At 42.3% G+C, this 25,124-nt stretch overlaps 1 protein-coding gene and 1 non-coding gene across 2 annotated transcripts in view; one reads left to right on the forward strand and one right to left on the reverse strand.

Annotated features, from left to right (window-relative positions):
• The window catches only part of SH3KBP1 (SH3 domain containing kinase binding protein 1), a 362,585-nt gene that overhangs the window by 26,973 nt on the left and 310,488 nt on the right, over window positions 1-25,124 (forward strand). Inside the window, exon 2 of the mRNA XM_049766785.1 lies at window positions 24,309-24,466. Within this exon, the coding sequence (XP_049622742.1) occupies window positions 24,309-24,466 (158 nt within the window). The remainder of the gene's footprint in view (window positions 1-24,308; window positions 24,467-25,124) is intronic.
• LOC126000131 (5S ribosomal RNA) lies at window positions 5,196-5,314 on the reverse strand. Its single transcript, XR_007492496.1, has one exon. It is a non-coding gene; the product is annotated as a 5S ribosomal RNA (ribosomal RNA).

Here is a 25,124-nt window from a genome sequence, read left to right on the forward strand (position 1 = left end):
GAACAATATATTGGCTTTCTGAGTTCATGGCACTGGTCAAGCAAAGAACTACAAGAGAAAGACAACCCTTAGTTTTGAAGGGCCACTGAGAATCAGCGTCAGCCACCGTGGGGTTGTAGTGGTCTACAGTAGAAATTGGCACCCCCACACTTCTCTGCAAATGAGTGCATTTAGTGATTGGTAAGAATAGGCTTCTCTTCCATTGCTCATTTCATAAGTAATAATCTCATTTTACTATCTCCATTCTTGCCCACCTTTAGTTACAGAAATAACTCTGAGTGGGTTTTCTTTTTAAAGATCTGTGTCAAGCAGATACCTCATAAAAATGGCACAGGCAAAGTGTTCCATTTAGAATTGCCCAGTGACACAAGACCATATATGTTTCCTGTCTCTGGGCACTGGTTTCCGTGGAGGGGTAAGATCAGAGGGAAGGGAGGCAAATGGCACCCAGTGGCACAGAGCCAGCTCTTTGGGAAGGCAGCTGGAAAATGCTCTAGACTTTGCAGAGATAGATGTAATAGTGCAAAGGTGGAAGTTTATTGGGCTAGAAGCATGTATTCATTCGGATTGAAATAAGTGGTGATGGCATCTGCTAGCTGGGTAGATATGTTTCCTGTATGTGCCATAACAAGTTACCATAAAGTTGGTGGCAAAAGCCAACACACAGCTATTGTCTTAATTTCTCTGGGTTACAAACCAGCTGTGTGTCTCACAGCCTAATGTCAGGCCTATGTTCCTATCTAGAGGAGGAACCTTTCCCAGAATCAAGGTCCTGGGTCCTCATCCATTCATTCATCTTTATCATCTTCAGCATCAGCAGGACTAGCCCTTCTCACATCATGTCATATCTCCCCCACTCTTTCATTGACTCCAGCTTGGATTGTTTTAGGATCCTAATGATAATGTTTAGTCTTCCTGGATAATCCTAGAAATGGTCCCAAATTAAGGTCAACTGATTATAGAATTTCATGTGTGACTTTAATTTTCCTATGTTGGGTCTTCACAGGCTCCTGGGATTTGCAGGCAGACAAAGGGGAGGGCAGTTACCACTAAGGGACCCTTTTTTTTCTTGATCTCCAATCAGGCGGGGCCAAGGGGACAGTTGTTTTGGTGACACCCTATGAGGAAGGCAGCTTCTTTCTTTGCTGTTTGAGGAAGTTGACAAAGCAGTATCTTTGTCAGTGGGCCATTAAATTCGCCGGATAGCTAGGTTTTTTTTTAATGGGACTGTCCTGAGTTTTGCTGTTCCCAGATGTGGTTCTTATGAAGGAGGTAACCCTCTCTTGGAAGCTGGGGCCTATAAGCTGTGTTGAAGGAAAGCAAGGGTCAGGAGGGCCTGTAACAGTGCCAGAGAGGAATGAAGAAGTTGGGGGATAAAACAGGAAGTGACAGATGAGGCTGCCTCTTGGGAGAAAGAAAATAGAAGATGGGCTTGATGGGGGCCAGAGTGCTAGTACAGGAGGTAGGGCACTGGTCTGATCTGGTTTCAGTCCCCGATACCACATATGGTCGCCCAAGCCTACTGGAAGTCATCCTTGAGTGCTGAATCCTAAGACATCACTGGGTGTGGCCCAAAGCCAACAATTAAAAAAGTCCCAAATAAACAAAGAATGAAGATGGGGTTGAAGATATCTGGCCCCAAAGAAAATCCAAGGTTGGCCTTGAGGTATGTCTTGTAACAGATTCCATGGAGAGTTAGCTTGGAACTTCTGGGATTTTTTTGCCTATATTTGAGACATACACTGTCCTCCAGTTACTGCAGAACTTTGGGGTTAGGCATGGCCTTGAGTGTCCTGCAGACACTTGTTGCTGGCAAAAGGACTCTCTGGAAAAGAGCAGCACTGTTGCTCTAGGAGACTCTTGCTGTGGGGAACCAAGACCTAGTGTGACAGGTGATGTACAGCCTTAATGTTATCAGGAATGTGAAGAAATAATCCAGGGAAACTGGCCCGAGCTGTAGAACTGACAGGTGATTTCTGGAAACAGTTAGTGGGGGCCTGTGTGTTCCTGCCCCACTCAAGAAATATGTTACATGGAGGGCAAGTATCAGAGTAGGTCTCCCCACCTCCAGTCAGATACATACTGGCAAGGTTTAGGGGAGTGTCCTACACACCTAGCAAAATTTGAACTCTGGCCAGATCCTGGACAGGGCAGATGTGGAATTCCATTGACAGGATTCACTCAGTCTTCAGGAGGAGTCAAAGGTGCCCCGAAACCAATTCTTGACAGAATTATTCCTTCTGAGGGAACAGACAACTGATCTTATTCAATTCTTCTGTATTGTGTATTGTTCTTGCAAGAGTTGGGATGTCAGGTGCCAGGGTGATAGCTCAGCAAGAAGATCACTTGCTTTGCACATGGCTGATACAAGTTTGATCCCTGGCATCCCATATGGTTCACTGAGCAACACCAGGAGTAATTCCTGAGCACAGAGCCAGAAATAAACCTTGGGTATATCTAGGTGTAGCCCCAAAACAAAACAAAAAGCATAAAGCGTTGGGATGTCATCTCAATTTTCAGCCAATCATTGGATTGGAATCCACAGATGTTGGTGTTAAAAAAGGTGTCTTGGGGCCGGAGAGATAGCATGGAGGTAAGGTGTTTGCCTTTCATGCAGAAGGTCATCGGTTCGAATCCCGGCGTCCCATATGGTCCCCTGTGCCTGCCAGGAGCAATTTCTGAGCATGGAGCCAGGAGTAACCCCTGAGCACTGCCAGGTGTGACCCAAAAACCACAAAAAAAAAAAAAAAAAAAAAAAGGTGTCTTGGTTATCACTCTAGTGCTGCCCTACTGCCCCTCGCATGTTCCTTTCTGTTTTGGGACCATTCACTTATGAATGACTCACCTTCAGTGTAAGGTCATATCTATATGAATATCTGTATATTACAATGCTTATTTTAGGATGTGTGGATTGGAAAAATAGAGACTAAGGGTGGACATACTCAGCAGTGCTGGGGTGGGGGTATGTGGCTCCACCAGGGATTCAACTCAAGGCATACAGAGTGAAGCTCTAGCCCATTGAAACACCTCCCTGATCCTAAATATTTTCAAAGTTTTTCCTTTAGAGTAAAGGAAGAGTTGCTCAAAAGAGTATCATTTTTCTATACCCCTCATTCAGCTTCCCCTACTGCAAATATCTTACATAACCATAGAAGTGTTATCAGAACCAGGAAAGCAACATTGGTGTAACACTGTTTACTAAAGATCTTATTGAATTTCATCAGTTATTCCATCATGCCCTTGTTTTGCTATTCTGGGGTTTTTCAATATTAAATGTCCTTTATATTTTCATCTGGTATACATACCATCTTTGGTTCTGATTGAAATACGTTTACCTTTCCTATATGAATTATATTCTTATAAGTTTATTCAGTTCCATTACACTAAAGATTTGAGGGTTGGAAAGATAGCTCAAAGGACTGAAGCACATGCTTTGCATGTGGGAGCTCTGGGTTCCATTTACAGCATTGCATGAATTGGATGTAGCCCATGAGCTAAATCTCATCTGATCCCTAAACTTACTGCCATAATTTATTCTGACTTGGTCTATCCATGGCTTGAAAACAGTTCTTTGCGGAAAGTTCCTTTTACAATTAGTTTTTTTTTTCTATGGGATTTACTCCGTCCTCCTTCTGCCTAACATTGAAAACCATGTTTCCCTTTTTGGTTTGACTTTCAGAAAGTGCAAAGCCACATTGGCTTGACCAAACATTAGTTTCTACTTGCATATGGACATCAACACTTTTGCTTTTCCTAGCTCTTGACCCTCTGAGTATATTTTTCCTGATCTGATTATGTACATATTTTGTTTGACTGCATGAAGTCTTTCTTTTTTGGAGTTTTGGATCATAGCTGGTAGTGCTCAGGAGTTACTCCTGACTCTCTACTCAGGAATTACTCCTAGCATTGCTTAGGTGACCATATGAGATACCAGGGATCAAACCCAGATTGGCTGTGTGCAAGGCAAACACCTTACCCACTGTATTTATTTACTTATTTATTTAAAGAAAATGCATCACATAGTTGACATAGTTGATCATAACATATTTGTATTCAGGTAAGTGAAAGCAACGTTATTGAAAAAAAGGAAGAAAAAAGGAAAAAAACTGGAAGAGGGGCCAGAGCAGTGGTGCAAGCAGTAGGGTGTTTGCCTTGCACACACTAATCTAGGACAAACCATGGTTCAATCCCCTGGTGTCCCATATGGTTCCCATAGCCAGGAGTAACCTCTGAGCATCATCCAGTGTGGCCAAAAAAGCAAAAAAAAAAGAAAGAGAAGAGAAGAAAAAAAGTACAGTAGAAAGCACATTTGTGAAAATGATTATATCTCCAATGAAGTCATTAATACAATGGCAGAAGGTTTAATACACACTTGTTAGCTGTCTATTCTGTAAATTTGGAGTTTTCCTTTAGGAATGAAGGCACCAAACAAATGAAGTTGTCCAGAAATTCAAAGCACTATTACTGATACTATGAATTTAGCAGCATGTACTAAACTGCCAGGCCTCCTGGAAGAAATAAGAGAGGAGGGTGCCTGCATTCACTCCAAAAAGTCCTAGTGGTATCAGTCCCCAAATAAGCATACCTGAAGTATGGTCAGAGTGGTGTCCCCAAAAGGAATTATAGAGGGTTAGTGATGAGGCAGAGCCATCAGGGACATGGTGATTCTGGGTGATGGAGGCAGTGCCTTTGGTAGGATGGGGGCTTGGCCCATCTTTTCTTCCTGAGATGACTAACTTTCTGCTGTGTGGGCCAGTATAGCCATAATCTTTCATGACTCTGTTTATATCTCGTTTGAGAAAAGATTGAGTCTATGGAACTGGTCCAGTTTGAACATCCTTATCTGCTCTATAATCACTCCCATCCCTGACTGCATGAAGTCTTGGGAGCTGCCGCTGGCAGTGTGGGCTATGATAAGATGTGATATGAGAATACTAAGAAAGAATAGAGCACTTCCCAGAGTTGAGTCTGTTTCTTTAAAAATGATATATTTATTGTAACACTATATGAGGAGGTAGTGGCTAGAAGTAATTGTAGCTATGTATATGCATACAGTCTCATCTTTAAAGGAATACAAATCTTTTTGAGGTTGTAAGACATACAATTTAAGAGAGAGGAAGAGTTAGGGGTAAGAAAACTATAAACTATAGGCCAAATCTGACCTACTGGTTATTTTTGTAAATGAAGTTTTTTTAAGCCTACAGCACCTGGTATTCCCAGGCGGTCTCCCATCCAAGTACTAACCAGGCCTGACCCTGCTTAGCTTCCGAGATTAGAGGATATCGGGCGTGTTCAAGGTGGTATGGCTGTAGACTGTAAATGAAAATTTCCTGAAATTTAGCCATGTTTGTTCTTTAACATCTTGTCCATGGCTTCTTTCTTGCTACCACAGCAGAGATGGGTAATTGCACCAAAACATATAGACTACAAAGCCTAAAATAACTGGTTCTTTACAAAAAGTACACCAACTCCTGGTCTAAGGCAATAATTCAAAAGCTGGTCTAAGGCAGTATGTGATAAGTAGTGAGTTAGTCAGCAAACTCTATAGTTAGTTGGAGAATACAGTGATAACTAATCACTGGCCTGAGATATGGGAGAAGTTGTTTCTAAACTATGAAGATGAAAGAAAAAGAATCTATTTTCATTGATGAGAGCATACATAGTACCCTCTGGGGAGGGATGTGTTGGCTGACAAAACAAGAATGTCTCCCTGAAGATGGGGGTGTCAGTGCCAATGAGATTGTCTGTTTCAGAGTCTACCAGGGATCCTCAAACTTTTTAAACAGGGGGCCAGTTTACTGTCCCTCAGACCATTGGAGGGTCTGGCTATAGTAAAAACAAAACTTATGAACGAATTCTTATGCACACTGCATATATCTTATTTTGCAATGAAGAAACAAAACAGATACAAATACAATATGTGGCCTGCAGGCCATAGTTTGAGGACCACTGGGACTCTAGACCATCAAAATATTCTACCCTTGTTTTCTAACATGGGCAATACTGCCATGCTGGATGATGGAAGGATCCATGTAGGCACTGTAGTAATAGCCTTAGGAGCAATCAGAGTGTGCTATTTGTTCGGTGATGGGAATTTCCCTGATTTTATGTTACTATGTACCTAAAATATTATTGTCAATGATATGTAAGCTGCTATGATTAAAATAAAAATTATATTAAAAAAAAGATTTCCAGGGAGTACTGAGTGCTACTTTGTTCTGCAGAGGTGAAAATAGGCCAAATAACTTTGGGAACCTCCGTTTTGGATGTGACAGTCTTTGAATTTCAGAATCAAGAACTTCCCCAAAAGTGTGATTTCTTCCTATAGCAGCATTCATTCCCAATAGTAAATATTGACCCCAATGGGAGGTTAACATCTACTGAGACACATTCCCCTCCTGGCCTGTATGTAAATCTGACTTACTTGTTTCTTGAAGTGCTAGTTGAGGGTGTGTTGAAGAAATAGCCATAATTTCTGAGAGAGGCTTAACCTTCAGATTCTGATAGCTACCTGATTGATGAAAATTCCAACGGCTAGGCCAGCTTTCATTCCATGGCAAAGACAGAGTCAGTCTTTTGAAAAGGGCCTTCTGGAAAGATTAGAGATGCTGGATTTGGGGAGGGAAGCAGAAACTTCTCTTTTCATCCTTGGTCTCTTTATCTTGTTCTTTCCTTTTGGAGTCTACTACTTGCCATCTTGTCCGGATCATGGGCTTTTTGCACATAGTTAGCATAACCTTTCCACTCACCACCACCTCTCCACTGTGATCACCACTTACTAGTCTGTCACCTAGCAGGTGCCGAGCTTTCCCACTCTCTACACATTGGTTACACCAAGTCCAGATTTGAAGCCATTTTCTTCTCATGGGATGCCCACATGGTTTTTTGTCTCTGGCCCTGCTGTGAGCTCTGAAGAGGATCATGAGGCTGGAGCAAAGGGTAGTTGCCTATTCTGCTGAGTCCTCATAGCTGTCCATCAATGCTTCCACTGAATTCTCATCCAGTCTTTTCCTTGGTGAATTCACACTCTCAGATAATATGTATAAGATAATTCTGTCTCTCAGTGTATTTTGTACTGAGCTTATTCTAGAATTCTCACTCTCCTCAGACTTTCTTCTCACCTACAGGTGACCCCAATTTCTCTGAAAGAGAAGGAATATGTTCCCCATCTACCTCCATTCTTTTAGTCCTCATTGTCCTCTTGCTCGCTACAGACAGAAAATATAGCCCTCCTTATTTTTAATCCTTTCTGACTTCTATTATGACTCTGATTTCTGTTGTCTAGCCCAGTGTCCCTGTCTCTGCTAAATACTAGAGAGATGTTCTGGCAGGAAAATGTCACCTAAGAATGAATGGGGGGCAGATTTAATTTACCATGGTTTTATACTTGAATATATTACCTGTATTTCTATGTGCCCATGTAATATCATCATATTTTTATCTGTGTGAGTGGAAAATCTAGAGCTTATGTCTCAGACTATCTACATTTCTACATTGACTGAAAAAATAGGGGCAAGAAAATAGGCTTTGAATCCAGACTGGCTGAAGGCAGGGTATGAGCTTTCCACAAGTGATCTGATCTCTCTGGGAAACAGATTCTTCCTAGGGGTACTGAAAGTAGGCACTTCACACAATGAGTGCCAGTTACTGTGGCCTGACAAGTCACTCCAAACCTGAAACTTCAAACAGGTATGTCCGTAGACTCATGGGTTTTGAGATTCAAAAATTTGGATGGGGGCTGCTGGGGAGAGAGTGCAAAGGGCTGGCGTAATGCGTGATGCCCTGAGTTAGAGCCCTGGCATTGCCTGGCCCCCACCTCAATCACTACTCCATGTAGCCCCCCAGTGGATACCCACCTCACTGCACTGGAAGGAGCAACGTTGCATTTCTGGGCACAAGTGCTGAACTATCAGGTCTGTGCCCCTGGAGTGATTATTGCCAGGAGTGTCCTCCAAGTCCCCCAAATACTTCTGCCGAGCTGCTGAAAGTATATGCACTGTGCATAGTGGCGATGGCTGCACTATGGTTGGGGCCTTGGATGCAAGGACTTGAAGGCAGGACTTAGTAATGCAGGAGGGCTGGGATCATGTGAAGGCTTTGTCACACACATTGAGTACCTATATGTGGCCCTCAGTGTGACGTGGCTTTTTCACAGCATGGCGGCTTTGGGACATCCAGAAAGTAGGTGAGGTACAGCATCCAGTCATGGCAGTTAATGATGCTTATGAGGAAGACATGGGAGTTTGATCTCATTGAAAGGGTATAGAGTGGACTCAGGCACAAGTAGGTGCTATCACCTGCTGCACACAAGGTGACATGGTAGAATCTGTTGGGATAACTGTCTCTCAGTGACTTATTGGCCACAGCAATGTCCAGTACAGGTGAACACACCAGCGTTCTGTCTCCCTGCCTGAGACACAGCACTAGCTCCCTGTAATCGCCTAGGAGAGGGGTATGCGGCTCTGCTAAGATTTTCAGGACTTTTCGAGGGGGATCATATTGTTACCCCTGAACGTCTGACTTCCTTCTCTGGAGAACACCAGGGGCAGAAGAGGTTGCTTTACTGATGGCAGGAAATGGTATCTGCCAGAGTGGCTGTGGCAGGTAAAAAATGGGATGACAACAAGGTACCTGGCACCATAGTGAAGAGTGTGTCTTGATTTATCAAAGGTTTCTCCTGTTCCTGCTGGCTGCCAGTCGTAAGGCCAGCCCAGGTCTTCTGGAGCAAAGAGTGGACACTCTCCCTGGAACATTGGCTCTGGTTAACGATGCAGACAGCAGTCCAGTATCCTTAGAACTGTGCCAAAGACATGGACTTGTACCTTCTTTCAAGGAGAGCGACTGGCTGAGCCTGTTAATATGTATATTTTATTGGAAATGAGATGGGGTGAATTTTTTCCCTGGAATGATGAGCACTCACATTGCTCTCTCCTTTTCTTTTTTTTTGTTTGTTTGTTTGGTTTTTTGGACAGACTTCATGGTGGTCAGTGATTATTCCTGGGCTCTGTGCTCAGAGATTACTCCTGACAAGGCTCAGCAGACCCTTTGTAGTGCTGGGAATCAAACTCTGGTTAGCCATGTGCAGGCAAGTACCCTACCTCTTGTGCTGTCACTCCAGTCTAGCACAGCTCCCTTTCTGCCAACGTTTTGGTCTGTAGCTCCAGAAACCATCTCAGACTTCATCAGGCCTGCAGCCTGTGATAACCTCCACACTATTGGTCAAGGCAGATATAGCTTCCATTTTCTCACAAGGGGGGAATGGGTAGTAGTGGAGGTGTTTAGTTAACCAAGGGTCCAAGACTTGACCTCTAGCCTGGTTCAGGTGTGGATCATGGTGTGGGGTGTGTGAGGTGACGAGTGGCAGCTGATCCTGATAGCTGGACGAGGATGTTTCCTGAACAACACCGCATCTGTCCCCCGGGAGTCCTCTTGCCCTACAACTTTGGGTGGAGGACGTCTCGGGGAGTCAGGGCCTCATGCTGAGTGGCGAGTAGGATGTGGGAGTATCTGCAAGGGATAGACAAAGATGCCTAGGGAGCCTTGCTCCCTCCAAATTTGGTTTTAGGTCTGGGGATGGCAAGGTTTAGGAGGGTGTTCTCCCCCACTGCTGCTATGTTTCAGCACCCATTCTTTGAAGATGGGGGTCTCTATTCAAAGCCATAATTTCAGTACCACTTTTCCACCCAAATGACCAATGCCACAGCCTGCCTTCTACAGAACATATGTCAGGAATCCCCAGATCAGAATGGCTGTTAGAGCAGCCCCTGTGGAAGAAGAGTGCCGAGGGTTCTCCAAAGCATTCAAAATAGAACTGTCAGGTGGCTCCACCGTCCCACTTCTGGATAGATGACTGAAGGAAGTGAAAGGACACCAGTACCTCAACCAGAGCTGCCCCCCAAGGTTCATTACCAAACTGTTTATAGCAGTCAAGATTTGGAAGCAGTTTGTGCGTTAGAGGTTAATAAACTGATAAGGAAAAGAAAGTTTTATGGATATAGGGAGTAGTATTCAGTCATATAAAAAACCTGATTTATTCTAATCCTTGAAGCATGGCCCTTTATGCTAAGTGAAAGCCAGGCAAGAAAATGGCATACATGTATATAATTGTGGAGCCTGGAAACAGCTAAATTCAAATGGAGTAGGAATGGTGTTTACCAAGGGCCGGGAGGCATATGGGAGATGCCAGTCTACTTCTGGTAGACTGTTGTGGGGATCTCAGCATGGGGGCTGGTTTGCATAATATATGTACCACTGAATTTTGCTAAGAGGTGGGGCTGGAGTGATAGCACAGCTGTATTGCATTTGCCTTGCATGTTGATGACCTGGGATGGACCTGGGTTCGATTCCCGGCATCCCTTGAACCTACTAGGAGCGATTTCTGAGCGCAGAGTCAGGAGTAACCCCTGAGTGCTGATGGGTGTGCCCCCCCCTGAAAAGAAAGTTGCTAAGAGGGTGGATCTCAAATGTTTTCTCCTCGACTTCAGCAGCAAAGTTGTAATTATGCGAGGTCCCTGTATCAAATCATTGCACTGTATATCTTAAATTTCCACACTGGCACGTTGGCTATATCAGAGTGAAGCTGGAAAAGGTAAAAAAGGGGCCCGGAGAGATAGTACAGTGGTGTTTGCCTTGCAAGCAGCCGATCCAGGACCAAAGGTGGTTGGTTCGAATCCTGGTGTCCCATATGGTCCCTCGTGCCTGCCAGGAGCTATTTCTGAGCAGACAGCCAGGAATAACCCCTGAGCACCGCCGGGTGTGACCCCAAAAAAAAAAACCAAAAAAAAAAAAAAAAGAAAAGGTAAAAAAGACAAAAAGAGTTAGGTTCTCCTTAGAAAATGAATCCTTCCAAGCTGAGGAATATACTCTTCATTGCTTATTTATATTTTTGGTTTTGGAGTGCACCTAGTGGTGCTCAGGACTTACTCTTGGGGCCCATATATGGTGCTGAGGAATGAACTGGTGTTGACCACATGCAAGGTGACTTTAACTGACCTGAACTTAAGTGAATGACTTATGAAATCCCTGATTTCACTAGCTCAAGTTTCACCAGCATTACAGGCTTTCTCTTTATCTTTTAGGTTCTGTGCAGAGCATTCTTCTCCTTGCCCCTTCAGAGTGTTTTCACAATCCGGAAGTGTTTCAACATCCATTTCTTAAAGATAAAGACTTTTTTCAAAGAATAGCACAATCCCAGAATCACAAATCAGAAGTCAAAAAATTCATAGTACCATTTTCACACCTCCAATTGCTAGCAACGTTTCTTTATTATCGACATCTGAGGCCGCTCTCCTATTCCTGCACATAGTTAAAATACCAAAAAAGATGTTTGAAGATTTGGAAGGTCCCTGCTTTGTAACTGCTTGGTTGCTTCTGGGCCTCTTTTAATCTATGTTCTCCCATCTCATTTCCTTTTCCTTTGTAACTTCTTTCGGGGGTTGATGAAACTAAGTCGTATGCCCATCGAGTTTCCTACCACCTAGATTTTGCTGACTTCGTCCGGGTACCATTTGTCTTTCCAGGGTAATCCACCTCCAGTTTGTGGACAAAATGATTATGGGGCTGGTAGTCACTTCTGTTTGGAGGTCCCAGGCCTGGGTAATGTTGGCAGCTGTTAGTAACCATCGCTAATGTCCTCGTTTACATTAGAAGTTGGGGAATGTTGATTGATTATCTAATTCTGTCATTGCTTCTTCATTTACTAGCCAGAATGGCAATGCAAATATTTAATTCTTTCCCTTAATTTACCAGTTTTCCAACCTGGCACCCTCCAGAAGTGACCATTGAGTTTTGAAAGACATATCAATTCAGAACATCAAACCTACATATGTTTCAGTCCACTGCAGTTACTCTCACTGATTTCCCATATTTTCCCATTTATGGTCACAGGGAATTCTTTCTTGCTTACTTCAGAATACTTTCGACACAGTTCTATTGCTCTCTGATGGCTTTTTGCTTTGACAAGATGTTTTTGACAAGATATTTGTGTGACAGGATGTTTAAGGCTTATTATCGTTCCTGGCTCAGACTTAGAATCAGCTATTTCTTCAAGGTTAACTGGCTTTTTTGTTGCTGGTGAATTTCCTGCATATTTTGAGAGTAAATGTAATTATCTCTGGGAGAAAATGATATATTTTTTCTGCATATCATCCTAGAAGTGTTTTGATGTGTTACTATTGATCCTCCTATAGTAGTATCCTTATTAACCTCATATATTTCAGTTTGGGAAAAGCTTTTAAACATTTTAAAGCCCACTCTAGTTTACTTAAATATTTTCCCATTAGTCCAGTATTAATTTGTAACCTTCAAAAGAAAGAAAAGTATTGAATTTTCACTTCACTTCTGTGTTGTGATAAGATGAATAGATACACAGGGTGTTTTTTTTATTTTAAACTGTGAAGTATTATTTACACTGTAGTTACCTAAGGAAATATTCTTTTATGGGAAGATTTAGGCTACATCCAGCTATACTCAGGAATTACTCCTGGCTCAGTGCTCAGAGATCATTCCTGGTGTTTCTTGGGTAACCATATGTGGTATAGGATTCTAACCAGGGTCTGCCACATGCAAAACAAATAAATGCTGTAACCCCAGTACCAGGAAACATTCTTGAAGTAGATACTTGATTAGTAATTTTTATTTTACTTTAATTTTTAAATTTTAGGCATCTGTGGTTTATAAAACTGCTACTGGTTAGGTTTCATGTGTACAACATTCCAGCACATGCCCTCCATTAGACTGTCTGCTTCCCACCATTATTGTCTCTGTGTTCCAACTTACTTTGGACTCCCCCAAGCTTCCTACAGAAGACCAGTTCTCAGATTTTGTTGCCTTTGGGAATTTGTTATTTCCCTTCTCTGTTTCTTTCTATCCCACACATGAGAGTTCATTTTGTGTCTGTGCCTCTCTTTCTGACTAACTTTTGCTCAGGTCTCCAACTACATTCATGTAGCCACAAATTGCATGAGTTCCTATTTTCTCAATTTTCTTAAAATTTTATATTGAAAATTAAATGTCTTAAAATCTCAAAATATTAAAATTTTATATTTTCTTAAGTTTCTTAAATTGTTGTGTATATGTACCATTGTTTCTTTATCAAGTCATCTGTTATTGGTCACTTGGGTTACTTGGGCTGTTTCCAGAATTGTGCTATTGTGTGAATAGTGCTGCAATGAACATAGGAATACAAATGTCTTTTCTGGATAGATTTTTTTTGGCCCCTGGAGTACATAGATGCAAGAAGTGGAATTGCTGGTTCATACAGATGATCAATGCCTAGTTTTTTGAGGGATGTCCATATTTGTTTGTCCAAAAGGCTGGACCAGCCTGCATTCCTACTAGCAGTGAATGAGAGTCCACTTATTATCACAGCCATAGCAGCACTGGTTCTTTTTTGTTCTTTGTGATGTGTGCCTGTCTCTCTGGTGTGAGGTGGTATCTCATTGGTGCTTTGATTTTCATTTACCAAATGATAAATGCTACAGAACATTTTTTCATATACTTTTTGATGTCTATATATTTAAGGAATATTCTGTTTATACCTCCTCCCCAATTTTTTGATTTTGAATCACACCTGATGGTTCTCAGAGCTTACTCCTGGCTGTGTGCTTAAAAGATCATACAGAGTATTGGGGATTGAACCCAGGTTGGGTGCATGCAAGGCAAATACCCTACATGCCGTACTGTCTCTTCACTCCCTCATTTTGTGGATAATTTTTTTCTTTTAAAGTTCTACCAATGTAATCTTAGCTATCAACCCTTTATCAGCTGAGTGGTGGGCAAATATTCTTTTTCAGGTTGGGAGGTGTTCTTATTTTGCTCGTCATTTCTTTTGGCAGGTAGAAGCTTCTTAATTTTATATAGTCCCATTTGTTTATCCTTGCTTCCGTTTGTTTGCTTGGCCAATGACATCAAATCATTGGAGATACTTTGTTTTCAATATCTTGAAGGCGTTTACTTCTGTTTTTCTCAAAATATTCTATGAATTCAGGTATGATATTCTGTCTTTGAGTATTTTTAATCTGCCTTTTGTGCATGGTGTTAGGAAGGGGATCTGAATATTTTAAAGTTTTGCATGTGACCAACCATTTTTTCTTGAATAGCTGTTGTTCAGCCAAACACAAAGATTTGCAACAATTTGCCCTTGCAGCCTGGGAAAACTCATAATTATGCTCTACCAACATACATAAAAACCTGAAAGGCACCATCCAACCAACACAGATACATATGAAAATGCTGTTAAGTGTTGTCTCCCGCTAGGATGCTAAGAAGCTCACAGTAGCTGTGCTTATGGGCACTTGAGATTCTAGTTGGCTTTGCAGAGCACTTGTGCTACTGTCTTCTGCTGTCAGTCCTGTGCATTTGTCTCAGATCCCATTTTCTTGGATTCATAGCTTTTTGTCAAAATCATCCTCACAAGTTCCTTCCCACTTAAGAATAAGTGTTTCCTGAGTGCCTGGTGGGCCAAGCACTCAGCTCACCACTTGAAGGAGGAAGATGCATTGGGCAATGTGACTTCACTTTCGGGAGCCCTTCAAACGGCAGCTTTACACTTCCTTTCTGCTTCTGGGCCTCTGCCTTTAGCAAGATTATGAGACTTGGGGGCACAAATGAAGCCCGAAGAGGGACACTGAATTTGGCTGCCTGTCCCCTCGCTGTCTCGCTTTTCCCCCTACCACGTGGCTTGCTCCTTAGTAACAGAAGGTCATGCAGTGGCTCAACTCTGTTCCCCAACCCCCACTGTTGACGGGCTTCCCCAGTCTTCCACACATTCTTGCCTCTCACAGCGGATTCAGCTTGGCCATTCGGAAATCAACACAAAGGCTTTTTTGCCTTCTATTATATGATCTGTCCAACTCGAAAACCTGTTCCCAGTCCCATTTCCCCCCTCTTCCGGATACTCTCCTTGAGAAAAGCCAGAGCTGAATTCTATATAGTCTTTGTACTGTAGGGCTCTTTGAATTTCGTTTGCATAAAGGAGTTTAGACAATGTTGTTAAGGTATTTTTTTAACCATAATCAAATCTTGGACTCATTCATGCGATGTCTGTTGAATCAACTTGCTCATAAATGAGGGTACCTGGGTGTGTAGTAAGCTTATGTTTTCTAATTGTTTTATTTCACATAATTTCTAAATTAACACAGGACATAAACAGAAATTTGATTGCTTTTCTATTAATTTTATTTTTACCTACAACCATTTTGTTTCTCCTCTCAGAAAATTAGGGGGATTGTCTTCTAATTAGGCACCTCTGATTTGGGTTTCTTTTGAGTCTGAGAATCAGGTTTTCATTATTAAAACTTAAGAACCTATTTTACTCACCCTGGAACATTTTTAGTATTGAGAACGATTAGATATTTATGTAAAGTAACAGTCATGTGCTTTCTCTCATACTCAAAAGCAGGTTAGGTTTTCTCTGTGGCTAGACTATTTTGAGTTAATCGGTTTTCTAGCTGAAATTTATTTTCCTCCCCATGATTTTTTTTTGTTTATGTGCGTTTTGTTTTCAATGATAGGCTTGTCCTCAGGTGATGCTTAACCAGCCATAATCAATTGTCTTTATTCCTTGATAGTCTTTTTTTATCTGCAGAATCATCTGAATGCTTTTTCAAGATTTTTTTCAGTTAAAAATATTTTTATTCTCTTCTGGCTGTTAGTCTTATCCAGCATGTATAGTGCATTTATTTTTCAAGCTTTGTGTCTCATTGGCAAGGGTTAATTTTTCTCAGGAAGTAGTTAAGGACACATTGTTTTATGCAGCTGGATGCTGACCTGCTGGGTCAAAAGGCTTCCAAATTCAGGCCCTAGGGACTCAGGATCTCTGACTGTGGGAAGTACTGCTCTCTCAGGGAACGCGGTGACCCGGGTGTGTCCATAGCATGTTGTTCTCTGATCACCCTTGTTTGGTCTGCTCTTATGGTTTTAGCAGGGGGTGGAGGTCGATCTGAGGCCTATCACAGTCAACCTCCAGAGCCTGTGGCCTGAACGCTATGCTTGTTTTGTGACTCACTGATCCTGCCGATCTTTGCCTTTCTCTAACCTACAAGTTAAATAAGTCGGCGCATCTTTGGAGCGGTATTCACTGTGCTGAGGGATGTGCACACATCTCCTTTTCAGAACATGCTGTTGATCACCAGCAGATATTGAGCCTCTACTACGTGCCAGACAGCAGGCGATGGGGAGATGCTCAGATAGGCACTGTCATGGCTTTCATCCAGGAGCATGTGGCCCGGAGATGCTCCTGTGTCCAAACTTCTACTCATCATTCTTTGTGCAGCAGCCACTGTCTTCTGCACAAGGCCAGTGCCTCAAGCCTGTATGCCATGGCTAGGACAGGAAAGTCTAACCTGGAAGCCACTTGCAGGTCTCCAAGGTTTCAGAAGCAGTGGTTTTTCTCCTATGGATCAAGGCAACCAGAGGAGAGCTGGGCTGGAAGAATTGGGTTGCTTGGGCCTATTACTTAGAAAGCTGTTAGTGATAGAGCATCCTTAGGCTATAAGAGGTACAGGTCTTCTTGCCTCTCTCCTGGCTAGGATTCTGCTCTCTGATTTTTCTTGGCTTCTCCCTGTTCCCACTTCCCTGCTGAGGCTCAGTTCTGAGAGCTGTTACTCGGGCTTGCTGCAGAAAGGAGTTAACTGCAAAGAGCTCTTAAGTTTTTTGTCTCCTTCCTGAGCAGGGTCCAGGTTTGGTGGCTCTTGAGCTTTGGGATCTATGCTCTGAATCTGTTGGGGGCTCAGTTTTTAAGAGATTCTGACCAACACATACCCCTTGCTCACCCAGTGCCTCTATGTGATGTATTTCTGAAGAAATCAAAGGAAAACATAACTTGTGTCAAGGGCAGACTTGTTGAACTTGGAGGTTTCCTTAGCTCCTGTGATCCTGACATGGGATGGTTGGGTCCCCCAAATCTCAGCCCTGACACAACATAGAAAGTGAGAATGGACCTTTTCTGACTTATCACGGGCATTATGTAATTTTTAGCAGTCTGGTTGGATTCTTTCATTGCAAACAAAAGCAAACAAACAAACTCACTTCTTTAATACAAGGAAGGAGGGCTGATGGCGTGGCTGATTACAGGGTGGAGGGAATACCAGGTCCTCCTTTTCTGGGAACTCTGTTCCTGCCAGTTGCAGTCTTTGTCATTCTGTCATCATGAGACAGTGATAAAATTTGGATCTGGTGTTTACAGAGAGTCAGGCCTGCTGATGGACAGCCCCATCAGGTGATAACTTATGGGAGATGAGAAGCTCCTCCAAACTTCTTTTTCTCCTAGAAGGGGGACTATGTGTCCCTGGTACACAATCACCTTGATGAGTGACTCTTTGTGGTCGGAAGTCTGGAAATACATATATAATTGATTTCCTATTTGTTTAAGTTACATTGAGCTATAAAACAATCTATCTGAAGCACACTTGTCAATGATTTTAGTACATTTTGTAGCACTGTGTGAAACTCAATAATTTTACAACTTTGTTACCCCCCCCAAAAAATCTCTCAAATACATCTTCATTCAGTCTTCCCAGCCTTAGGCAACAACTAATCTCATTTTTATCTCATCAGATTTAATTATAGAGACTTCGCCTAGGGATTGAACTCAGGTCCTCAAAATGCAGGGAATGTGCTCTACCACTGAGCTACACTCTAGTCCTCTCCCTTTTTTGGAAGAAGTCACTTCCAGTGGTGCTCAGGGAACATGTGGAACTAGGGATTGAGCTTGGGGCTCTACGTGAAAATATACACTCCAGCCTTTGAGCTGTCACCTCTAGCCTTCTTTTTTCTTTATAAATTCATGGCTTTCTTTTTTTTTTTTTGAAAGATTAGACAAGCTTTCTTGGTCAAAGAGATCAGTTTACTCTTTTTAAAACTGTTCAAGGAGGGCTAGTGGTCTAGCATCTATCTCAAATGTGTAACGACTGGATTCTATCTCCAGTACTGTGAGAAAAACCTGTAAGTTATTGAAATAGCATTTGTTTTTTCATTAGATAGGAACACAGATTCTTGTGTGTTCTTGCCTGGTTTTGTTTTCCCAAAGTCTCCTGAAAACAATGCTATCTATACATGAACATTCAAAAGAAGGCAGTTCCAACCCAGTTGCCTGGAAGTCTGTCTCTGCCTAGTCTGCATCCCCTCCTTTTCATTTAAGAACCATCCCTTCTCTCATCTGGGCTGTAATTCACGGGATCTTAGCCCTGTCATTGACACTATTACTGCTTAGAACTCATGCACTCAAACTTCAATCATGGAACTTTCCAAACTTCAGTTTCCCATCTGTCAAATTAAGAAAACAGTTAAGATGATAACAGATGTTCATTCTGTCCCTGATGATCATCAATCTTTTTGGTGAATTTCTTGGGCAAAAGTATCACTTATTGGCCAGAAAGATAGTACAGGGAGTGGGGCACTTGGTGGATCCCTATTACTCATATAGTTCCCATGAGCACTGCCAGGAATAATCCCAGAAAAGAGTCGGAAGTTAGATCTGAGTTCTGCTAGGTACTGCTCCCCACCATGAACTGATTTTGTACACTGTCTTCAATTAAGACTGAAACTAAAATATCAGCATTCCAATTTTATACCCAAAGCCAGACACATAGTCCAGCAGGCTGAATACATTCTTTGCATGTAGGAGGCCCCTGTTTGATCCCTGTATTGCATGTAACCCTGAGTACTGCCAAGAGTAACCCCTAAGTACCCAAAACAGACAAAAAGGATTATTTAAAATTCACAATATGAGAAGAAAAGGGGGGAAAGAAATTTAGATGGGATATGCCTTTCTCCTGACATTCTTTTTTATTTTTTGAGCCATATATTGCAGTGCTTGGGATTATAGGGCCACTTTTGGTGGTGTTTCAGGGACCACGAGGTTCCCACACACCAAAATTTGCACTTGAGCCCATTGAACCAACTCCCTAGCCTCTGTTTCAGACATTTACTTTTTGTTTTCAGCCACACAAATGCTTGGAGGTTATCCCAGCTAACTGCTCATGCTTTGATCCCACTGGTTCTCAGGGATCCAGTGCTGGGATGCAGTGTTAGGAATCCAACCAGGGTCCAGTGCATACTAAGGCAAATGCATTATCCCTTGTATCTCTTTGGTTTCAACTTCTGATGTCCCTAAAGCATAAGACTGAGACACTTGTGACATTAGCAACCAGTCCTTGTGTCATGGAGAATTTCTTGAAAACGTTGAGATTTTAAGCAATATTCAGTGAACCTAGACCCTTAAATAAGATTCGTTTCATTACAAGAGATAGTGTTTTTGCCTGATCAATATTATAATGAAGTGATTTTGAACCAAGCAGGCACGTTTTTCAGGACTTCCAATATAGTGCACAGAGGAAATCAATCGTAACTTAAGCTTTGCTTATGATTTCTGGTTCATTCAAATCTGTATAGAGCCAAACATGAGATTATTCAGGGAAACTAGATTCTGGAAGAGAGAATGGCTTTCCCCTTCCAGCTTGATCAGGGTGAGCTGCCATGTGCTTGTGGGTCGTGAAGCGCTAAGGGTGGAGAGACTGGGTCACAGAGTGGCTCCAAATGCCAGCGCAACAAGTTTGCCTTGAGAAACTGTTTGGCAGCTGGTGGGGCCAACTGGCAGTTGAAACCACCCATTTTGTTTTCGGGTTGGGGGTGAAGGGGGGGCAGGAGATTCCTACCAGCAGGTTTGAAGGCAGAGATAGGGGAGGGTGAAGTGGTTTGCATTTCAAGAGAGATCTCTTATCTCCTCTGGCTTTATCTTTTTGTTCACATGGGGTAACCGTAGCTTTGGCTTTTGCAGCAACAGTAGATAGATGTAGCAACTTGTAGAGGCTGGTTTTTTGGCACGGCAGACAGCTGGAGGGTGCAATTTTTCTGACAGGGAACTGTTCTTTAAGTTTTGTAATTTATAGTGTCTTTAAATATGGGATCTTGTTTACTGTTGCCCTAATTATACCTCTGATATTTCATTTAGCTTAATGTTTTAATTTTGTGCTCATGCCCAGAGATAGTTTTCCAAGGGATACTATTAAGAAACAAGACCTTTGGTAAGGTTTTCTCCTTGCTTGCCACTTCCGGATGGCAGGCAAGGAAATGGGTTTGGGGCACAGTCTTTTTCTTTCTCCTGGGCTCTCATGAATATCTTAATGGTGAGTGCACACTACAACAGATGATCTCTCATCTTCTGAATATTCCCCCCAAACCATCTCTGTTCACTAGAAATATACTACAAGTGGTATGTATAGTATGAGTAGCCGTATTAATAAAGTGAAGAGGGGAATGAAATTCATTGAAGAAATATATTTATTTAACCTAGATATCCCAAGTAGTTGTCATTCAGCATGCAACCAGTGGAAGAAAGATTAATGAGCTATTTTATATTCGTTTTTCTCCCTAATAAGTCTTTGCACTGGCTGTACATCTCAATTTAGACTAGCTGCACTTCAGTGACTACTGTAAGGTGAGTGGTAACTAGCAGAGAGTAACGTCCTAAAGTTTTTGTTTATAGAGAACAGGAGTCCATAGAGGGAGCAGGAGAGACATAGCCTCATGTCTTGTTGCTCTTCACACCATACTTAGGCTTCCTCCTCTTAGAAAAACCCAGTATGTAAAAATTCATCTCGACAGGAAAGGTAAAGCAGGAAGTGATTATTCAAGTTACAAAAGAATGAACCACAGGATCCTTTAAATAGCAAGCTCCTTTGGTGCACTGAAGAGTCTGACTCAATTTGCAAAAATGTGATTGACACTTGGCATTTTCGTAGCACGTTGGGCAGAGAACTAGCTGCCATTCTCAAATGCAAGGCGAGCTTTACCGAGCATGTACTACAGACCAGGGATGCTTATAGGGAAGCCTAGTCAAACTAAGGCCCCTCCAGAAGGCAGGCAGGGTGCATGGGATAATCTTAGTGTCAAGGAAGGGAAAGAGGAAGAGCAGCTCCAGAGAATATTGGTAACATTTGAAGACCATGAGGTTAAGCTTTATTTTCTTTATTCATTCTTAGCCACCAGTCTCTACCCTTTATTCATAGTGAGCAGCAATTAGCATATAACCTCGAAGTCACAGAGGCAATGCATGAGTGAGAAGCCAGGAACAGTTTCTCTTGGGTTACATCAATGGATACCAGCTCCTTACTTCTGAGGAACCAGCTTGGAACAGATTCCTTTGTCCTCTTGCAGTTTACATGGTTACAGAATGAAGAAAACAAGACTTCGTGTTTAAGACAGAAGAATCCAGTTGTACACTAGACTTTGGTCAGGTTCTGAGTTCCCAAAAGTTATACAGGGTTCAAGTTCAATGATGAATTGGGCCCTGACCAGAGTCCTCCATCTTAGCTATCCTGTTCTTCCATCTTCTTCCCTAGATTGTCTCAGTTGCTGATTCCCTATAGCTCTACTTTCTACTATTTCTTGTTGCCATCAGAAAAGCTTAAACTTTCTTCTTCGGGTGGGTTGAGTTAGTTTTGGGGAGCCTAGGTCAGCACTCTAAGAACTTTCTTATTGGGAAAAAACCTACTCATCTTTGTTTTGGTTGTTGGGTCACACTCAGCAATGCTCAGGGCTTATTCTAAGCTCTGCACTCAGGAATCACTCCCAGAGGTGCTCAGAGGACCATATGGGATGCTGAGGATCAAACCTGGGTCAGCTATGTGCAAGGCAAACACTCTCCTAGCTGTACTATACTGCACTGGCCCCAAACCTCCTACTTTTATTATAGATTATATGTATATATTACTATGTTAGAAAAAAAAAAACCAAAAAGAAGCTTCTAAACATTTATTAGACTTTGTAAACTTCTGGAAAACGTAAGATAAAATAGTTTCCGACTTTAGATCTTAGTGGAAAAATGAAGACATTTATTTTGGGGGTTAATCCCAATACTGTGTACTATATAGTTAAGTAATGTACTAGACCACGGGTAGAAGGCAACATACATTGCCATGCCAGTTTAGAGGTTTACGGTCTCCTGTCTGATCTTACTAGCATGTCCTCATGCAGAGAAGCTGAAGACATGGCTCCATTTTGTTTATTTGAATACATGCTGAGGGTTACTACATCCCCTGCTTTCTTAGTCAGTCTTTTCCTTCAGTTAGTCAGGGTGACAGTAGTTAAATGGGGGTAATAACCACAACAAAGAATTACCGGGAGGCCTGGTGAAACTGCAGTGAGCTCTGCAGAGCCGGGCTCTGTGAGGGACACCATGTGAGGGACACCACTATCCTTCCAGCTACTGCCCTCCTGACCTGGAGGCTGGAAAAACCAAGTGTTGTTTCATGGAATTGTAGACAAGTTGACTCTCTTCTTAAAATATAATGAAGAGATGTTCTCGTTTCCCCATCCCCTCACTTAATCTTCAAAGCGATTCTCCCCCATTTTGAAGATAACCAGCCCAGAACATCAGGTTAATTCCTTTGTGGGCCTTTAGATTCTTCATTTGAGAATATGGGTGTCATAAGTTCATGAGTCTTCAATGAGACAATGCAAGAGAAGTGTCTGCTACATGAACAGCAGTTACTGGAATGTCAGCTTGAAGGGAAGTTGCAAGAGATCCATGTCTAGGTACTCTGAAGAAAGCTGTTTTCTGCTGATTGTTAGGGTGATTCACTTTAACCACTGGGAGCAATGCATGATACATAATGATAGTGTTTTTGCCCTCATGCTTCTCAGGAACCAGGAGAAAGCTGCAAATGGTTGCCTCTTTATGCTCTTATGTATCTCCTCTCTGTTGGTAAGTGATAAGAATAATTCACAATTCAGCTTTACCCTGAGCAGATTTCTGAGAGCTCAAGCAGCCAGTTAATTCTAGAGTGAAATAAATGATCCAGACAAGGAAATTCCACTTTAAGTAGCTTATGGGCTATCTGGTATGGCTGAAATTATGTACAAGGAGGCATGAAGAACACACCAGTCTGGATGGATAATGTCTTTTGACCTGGAAGCATTTGGGGGAAATTTGTCTAATGAAAATGCATACTTCCATTCACAGAGCTCCATTCAACTATCAACCTCCTTTCTCAGTCAAAAGGACCATGGTTTATCGAAGTAAAAAAATATGTGCAATTTTTTTCTTCTTTGAAGAAATCGTTGCCAAACCCAAGATAACTAAGATTTTTTCCTATAGCTTATTTTATTTTGGTGATGCTGGAGATTGAACCCAGGGCTTCACATATTCAAAACACACATGAATCATGTACTACTTTTTCTGTCTAGGAAATTAACCTCGTCTTACTGCACATGTGATCGATTTAGGTTTCATTTTGTGCACTTCTTATATAGCCTAAAGAACTTTTCCTCTTCAATTATTTTTATCATGATTTCCCATTTTACTCAATAGTGCTTAGATCACATTCAACTTCTGACTCAAGGTCACTCCCAGTGGTGTAACCATGTGGTGCTGGGGATTGGACCTGGGAGGCATGTACTTCCTCTCTTTGAGCCATCTTTTGTTGCCTCAATTTTACCATAATTTCTAAGTTACTAATTTATCACTTAAGTCTATTTTGACTTCCTGTCATACATTCGTTCTTTCACTCCTTGATTTATTTTGATCTGCAAATAAAGGATGGATAGGACAGGAAATTGAACACAAAACTCAGTTTTGACCCTCTCCCCTTACATCAATACTTAGGTGAGTCGCATAATGCATCGTAAATAAAATCGCCAGCATAAATAAAATGGCCAGTTTTTGGATTACTTAGTTCTGCTCATGTGGGCTGGCACTTTGTCAACAAGAAAACCCATCTGCCTGCATTGCTCACCAACTATGAAAGATTGCCATAGTTTCAGATGGCAGTGCTGCCGAAGAAGCCATCTGTTGAGAGGGCAGTTTTGCCTGCAAAGCTAAGCAGTCGAAAACATTGATTTGGTCAGCAGGGCCCTTTGTATCAGCTAACTTCACACATGTCGCCAAGAGAGGGGGGTTGTTTTTATAGGGTGCTCTTATTATTTTCCACATTTTGCACAACCAAAGCCCAGAGGAATAAGCCTGACTGCATGTCTTGCTCAAGGGACCAATTCTATGTCTGTTCAGTGCCCTCTCTGCTTGGGGAAATGGGTTCTGGAGAGGGACAAGGAATGTTATGTTCCTAGCATTGTGGGGTTTTCCCTCTGAAGTCCCTCGCTGACCCTGACACCCACTGGTCGCGATGTGTGCCCCTGACCACTGACCATGGTTTCTAAGCGGTCACCTCCTGCTGTGTGTTACCCTGCTGTGCTAAGCACTGCTGGAGGGGAATTCCATTTCATGTGACTACAGACTTCAGAGACTTGCTGGTCCTCTGACTTCACCAAATCTGATCTCAAGTGCACCTTTTTGTCCCTGTTCATTGCAGTGGAGGCCATAGTGGAGTTTGACTACCAGGCCCAGCACGACGATGAGCTGACCATCAGCGTGGGTGAGATCATCACCAACATCAGGAAGGAGGATGGAGGCTGGTGGGAGGGACAGATCAACGGCAGGAGAGGTTTGTTCCCTGACAACTTTGTAAGAGTGAGTACAAAATGCAAGCCTTTTCCTGTCTCTGGTGGGTTTTACTGACTGAAGCATGGGGGTACCTGAGGGAGAATTTCTTGAACATCTAGGGGATAATTGGCAACATGACCTCTTAGGAAGAACATGTATAACTTTGGCCATGATATCTGGGGCAGATGTCCTGTTTGAAAATCACTTTTGAAGGCTCCAGATGTTCTCTTCCCAAACTGAGTATCTCTGTGAAGATGCTGGAAAAGTAGGAGGCATCCTCAATAGTTTAATCATATATTTCTTTGCTCTCACAGCTTTCATGAATTTTTACCCTTTTTCCATTCCAGTTAAAATGGAGGTGGAACTCAGTTTTTGTCTGTTTGTTTGGGACCACACCATACAGTGCTCAGGAACTATTCCTGGCTCTATGTCAGGGGTCGCTCCTGGTCAGATTCAAGGGACATTATGCAATGTTGGAGACTGAACTAGCATCCACTGTATGAAAAGCAAATGCCTAAACTGCTATAGTATCTCTTCTGCCTGAAAACTCAGTTTTGACCCTCCCTTTAAGTCAAGAAGCAGACACTAAATAACAAAATTCCAATTATGCTGTTTTTACACCTTCATTATCATACTGATTTCTTCAAGGGAGCAAGAGATTTTCCTTGCCCACTTTCTGGCCTCG

Source organism: Suncus etruscus, chromosome X, assembly GCF_024139225.1.
Source record: "Suncus etruscus isolate mSunEtr1 chromosome X, mSunEtr1.pri.cur, whole genome shotgun sequence".
NCBI lineage: Eukaryota > Metazoa > Chordata > Mammalia > Eulipotyphla > Soricidae > Suncus > Suncus etruscus.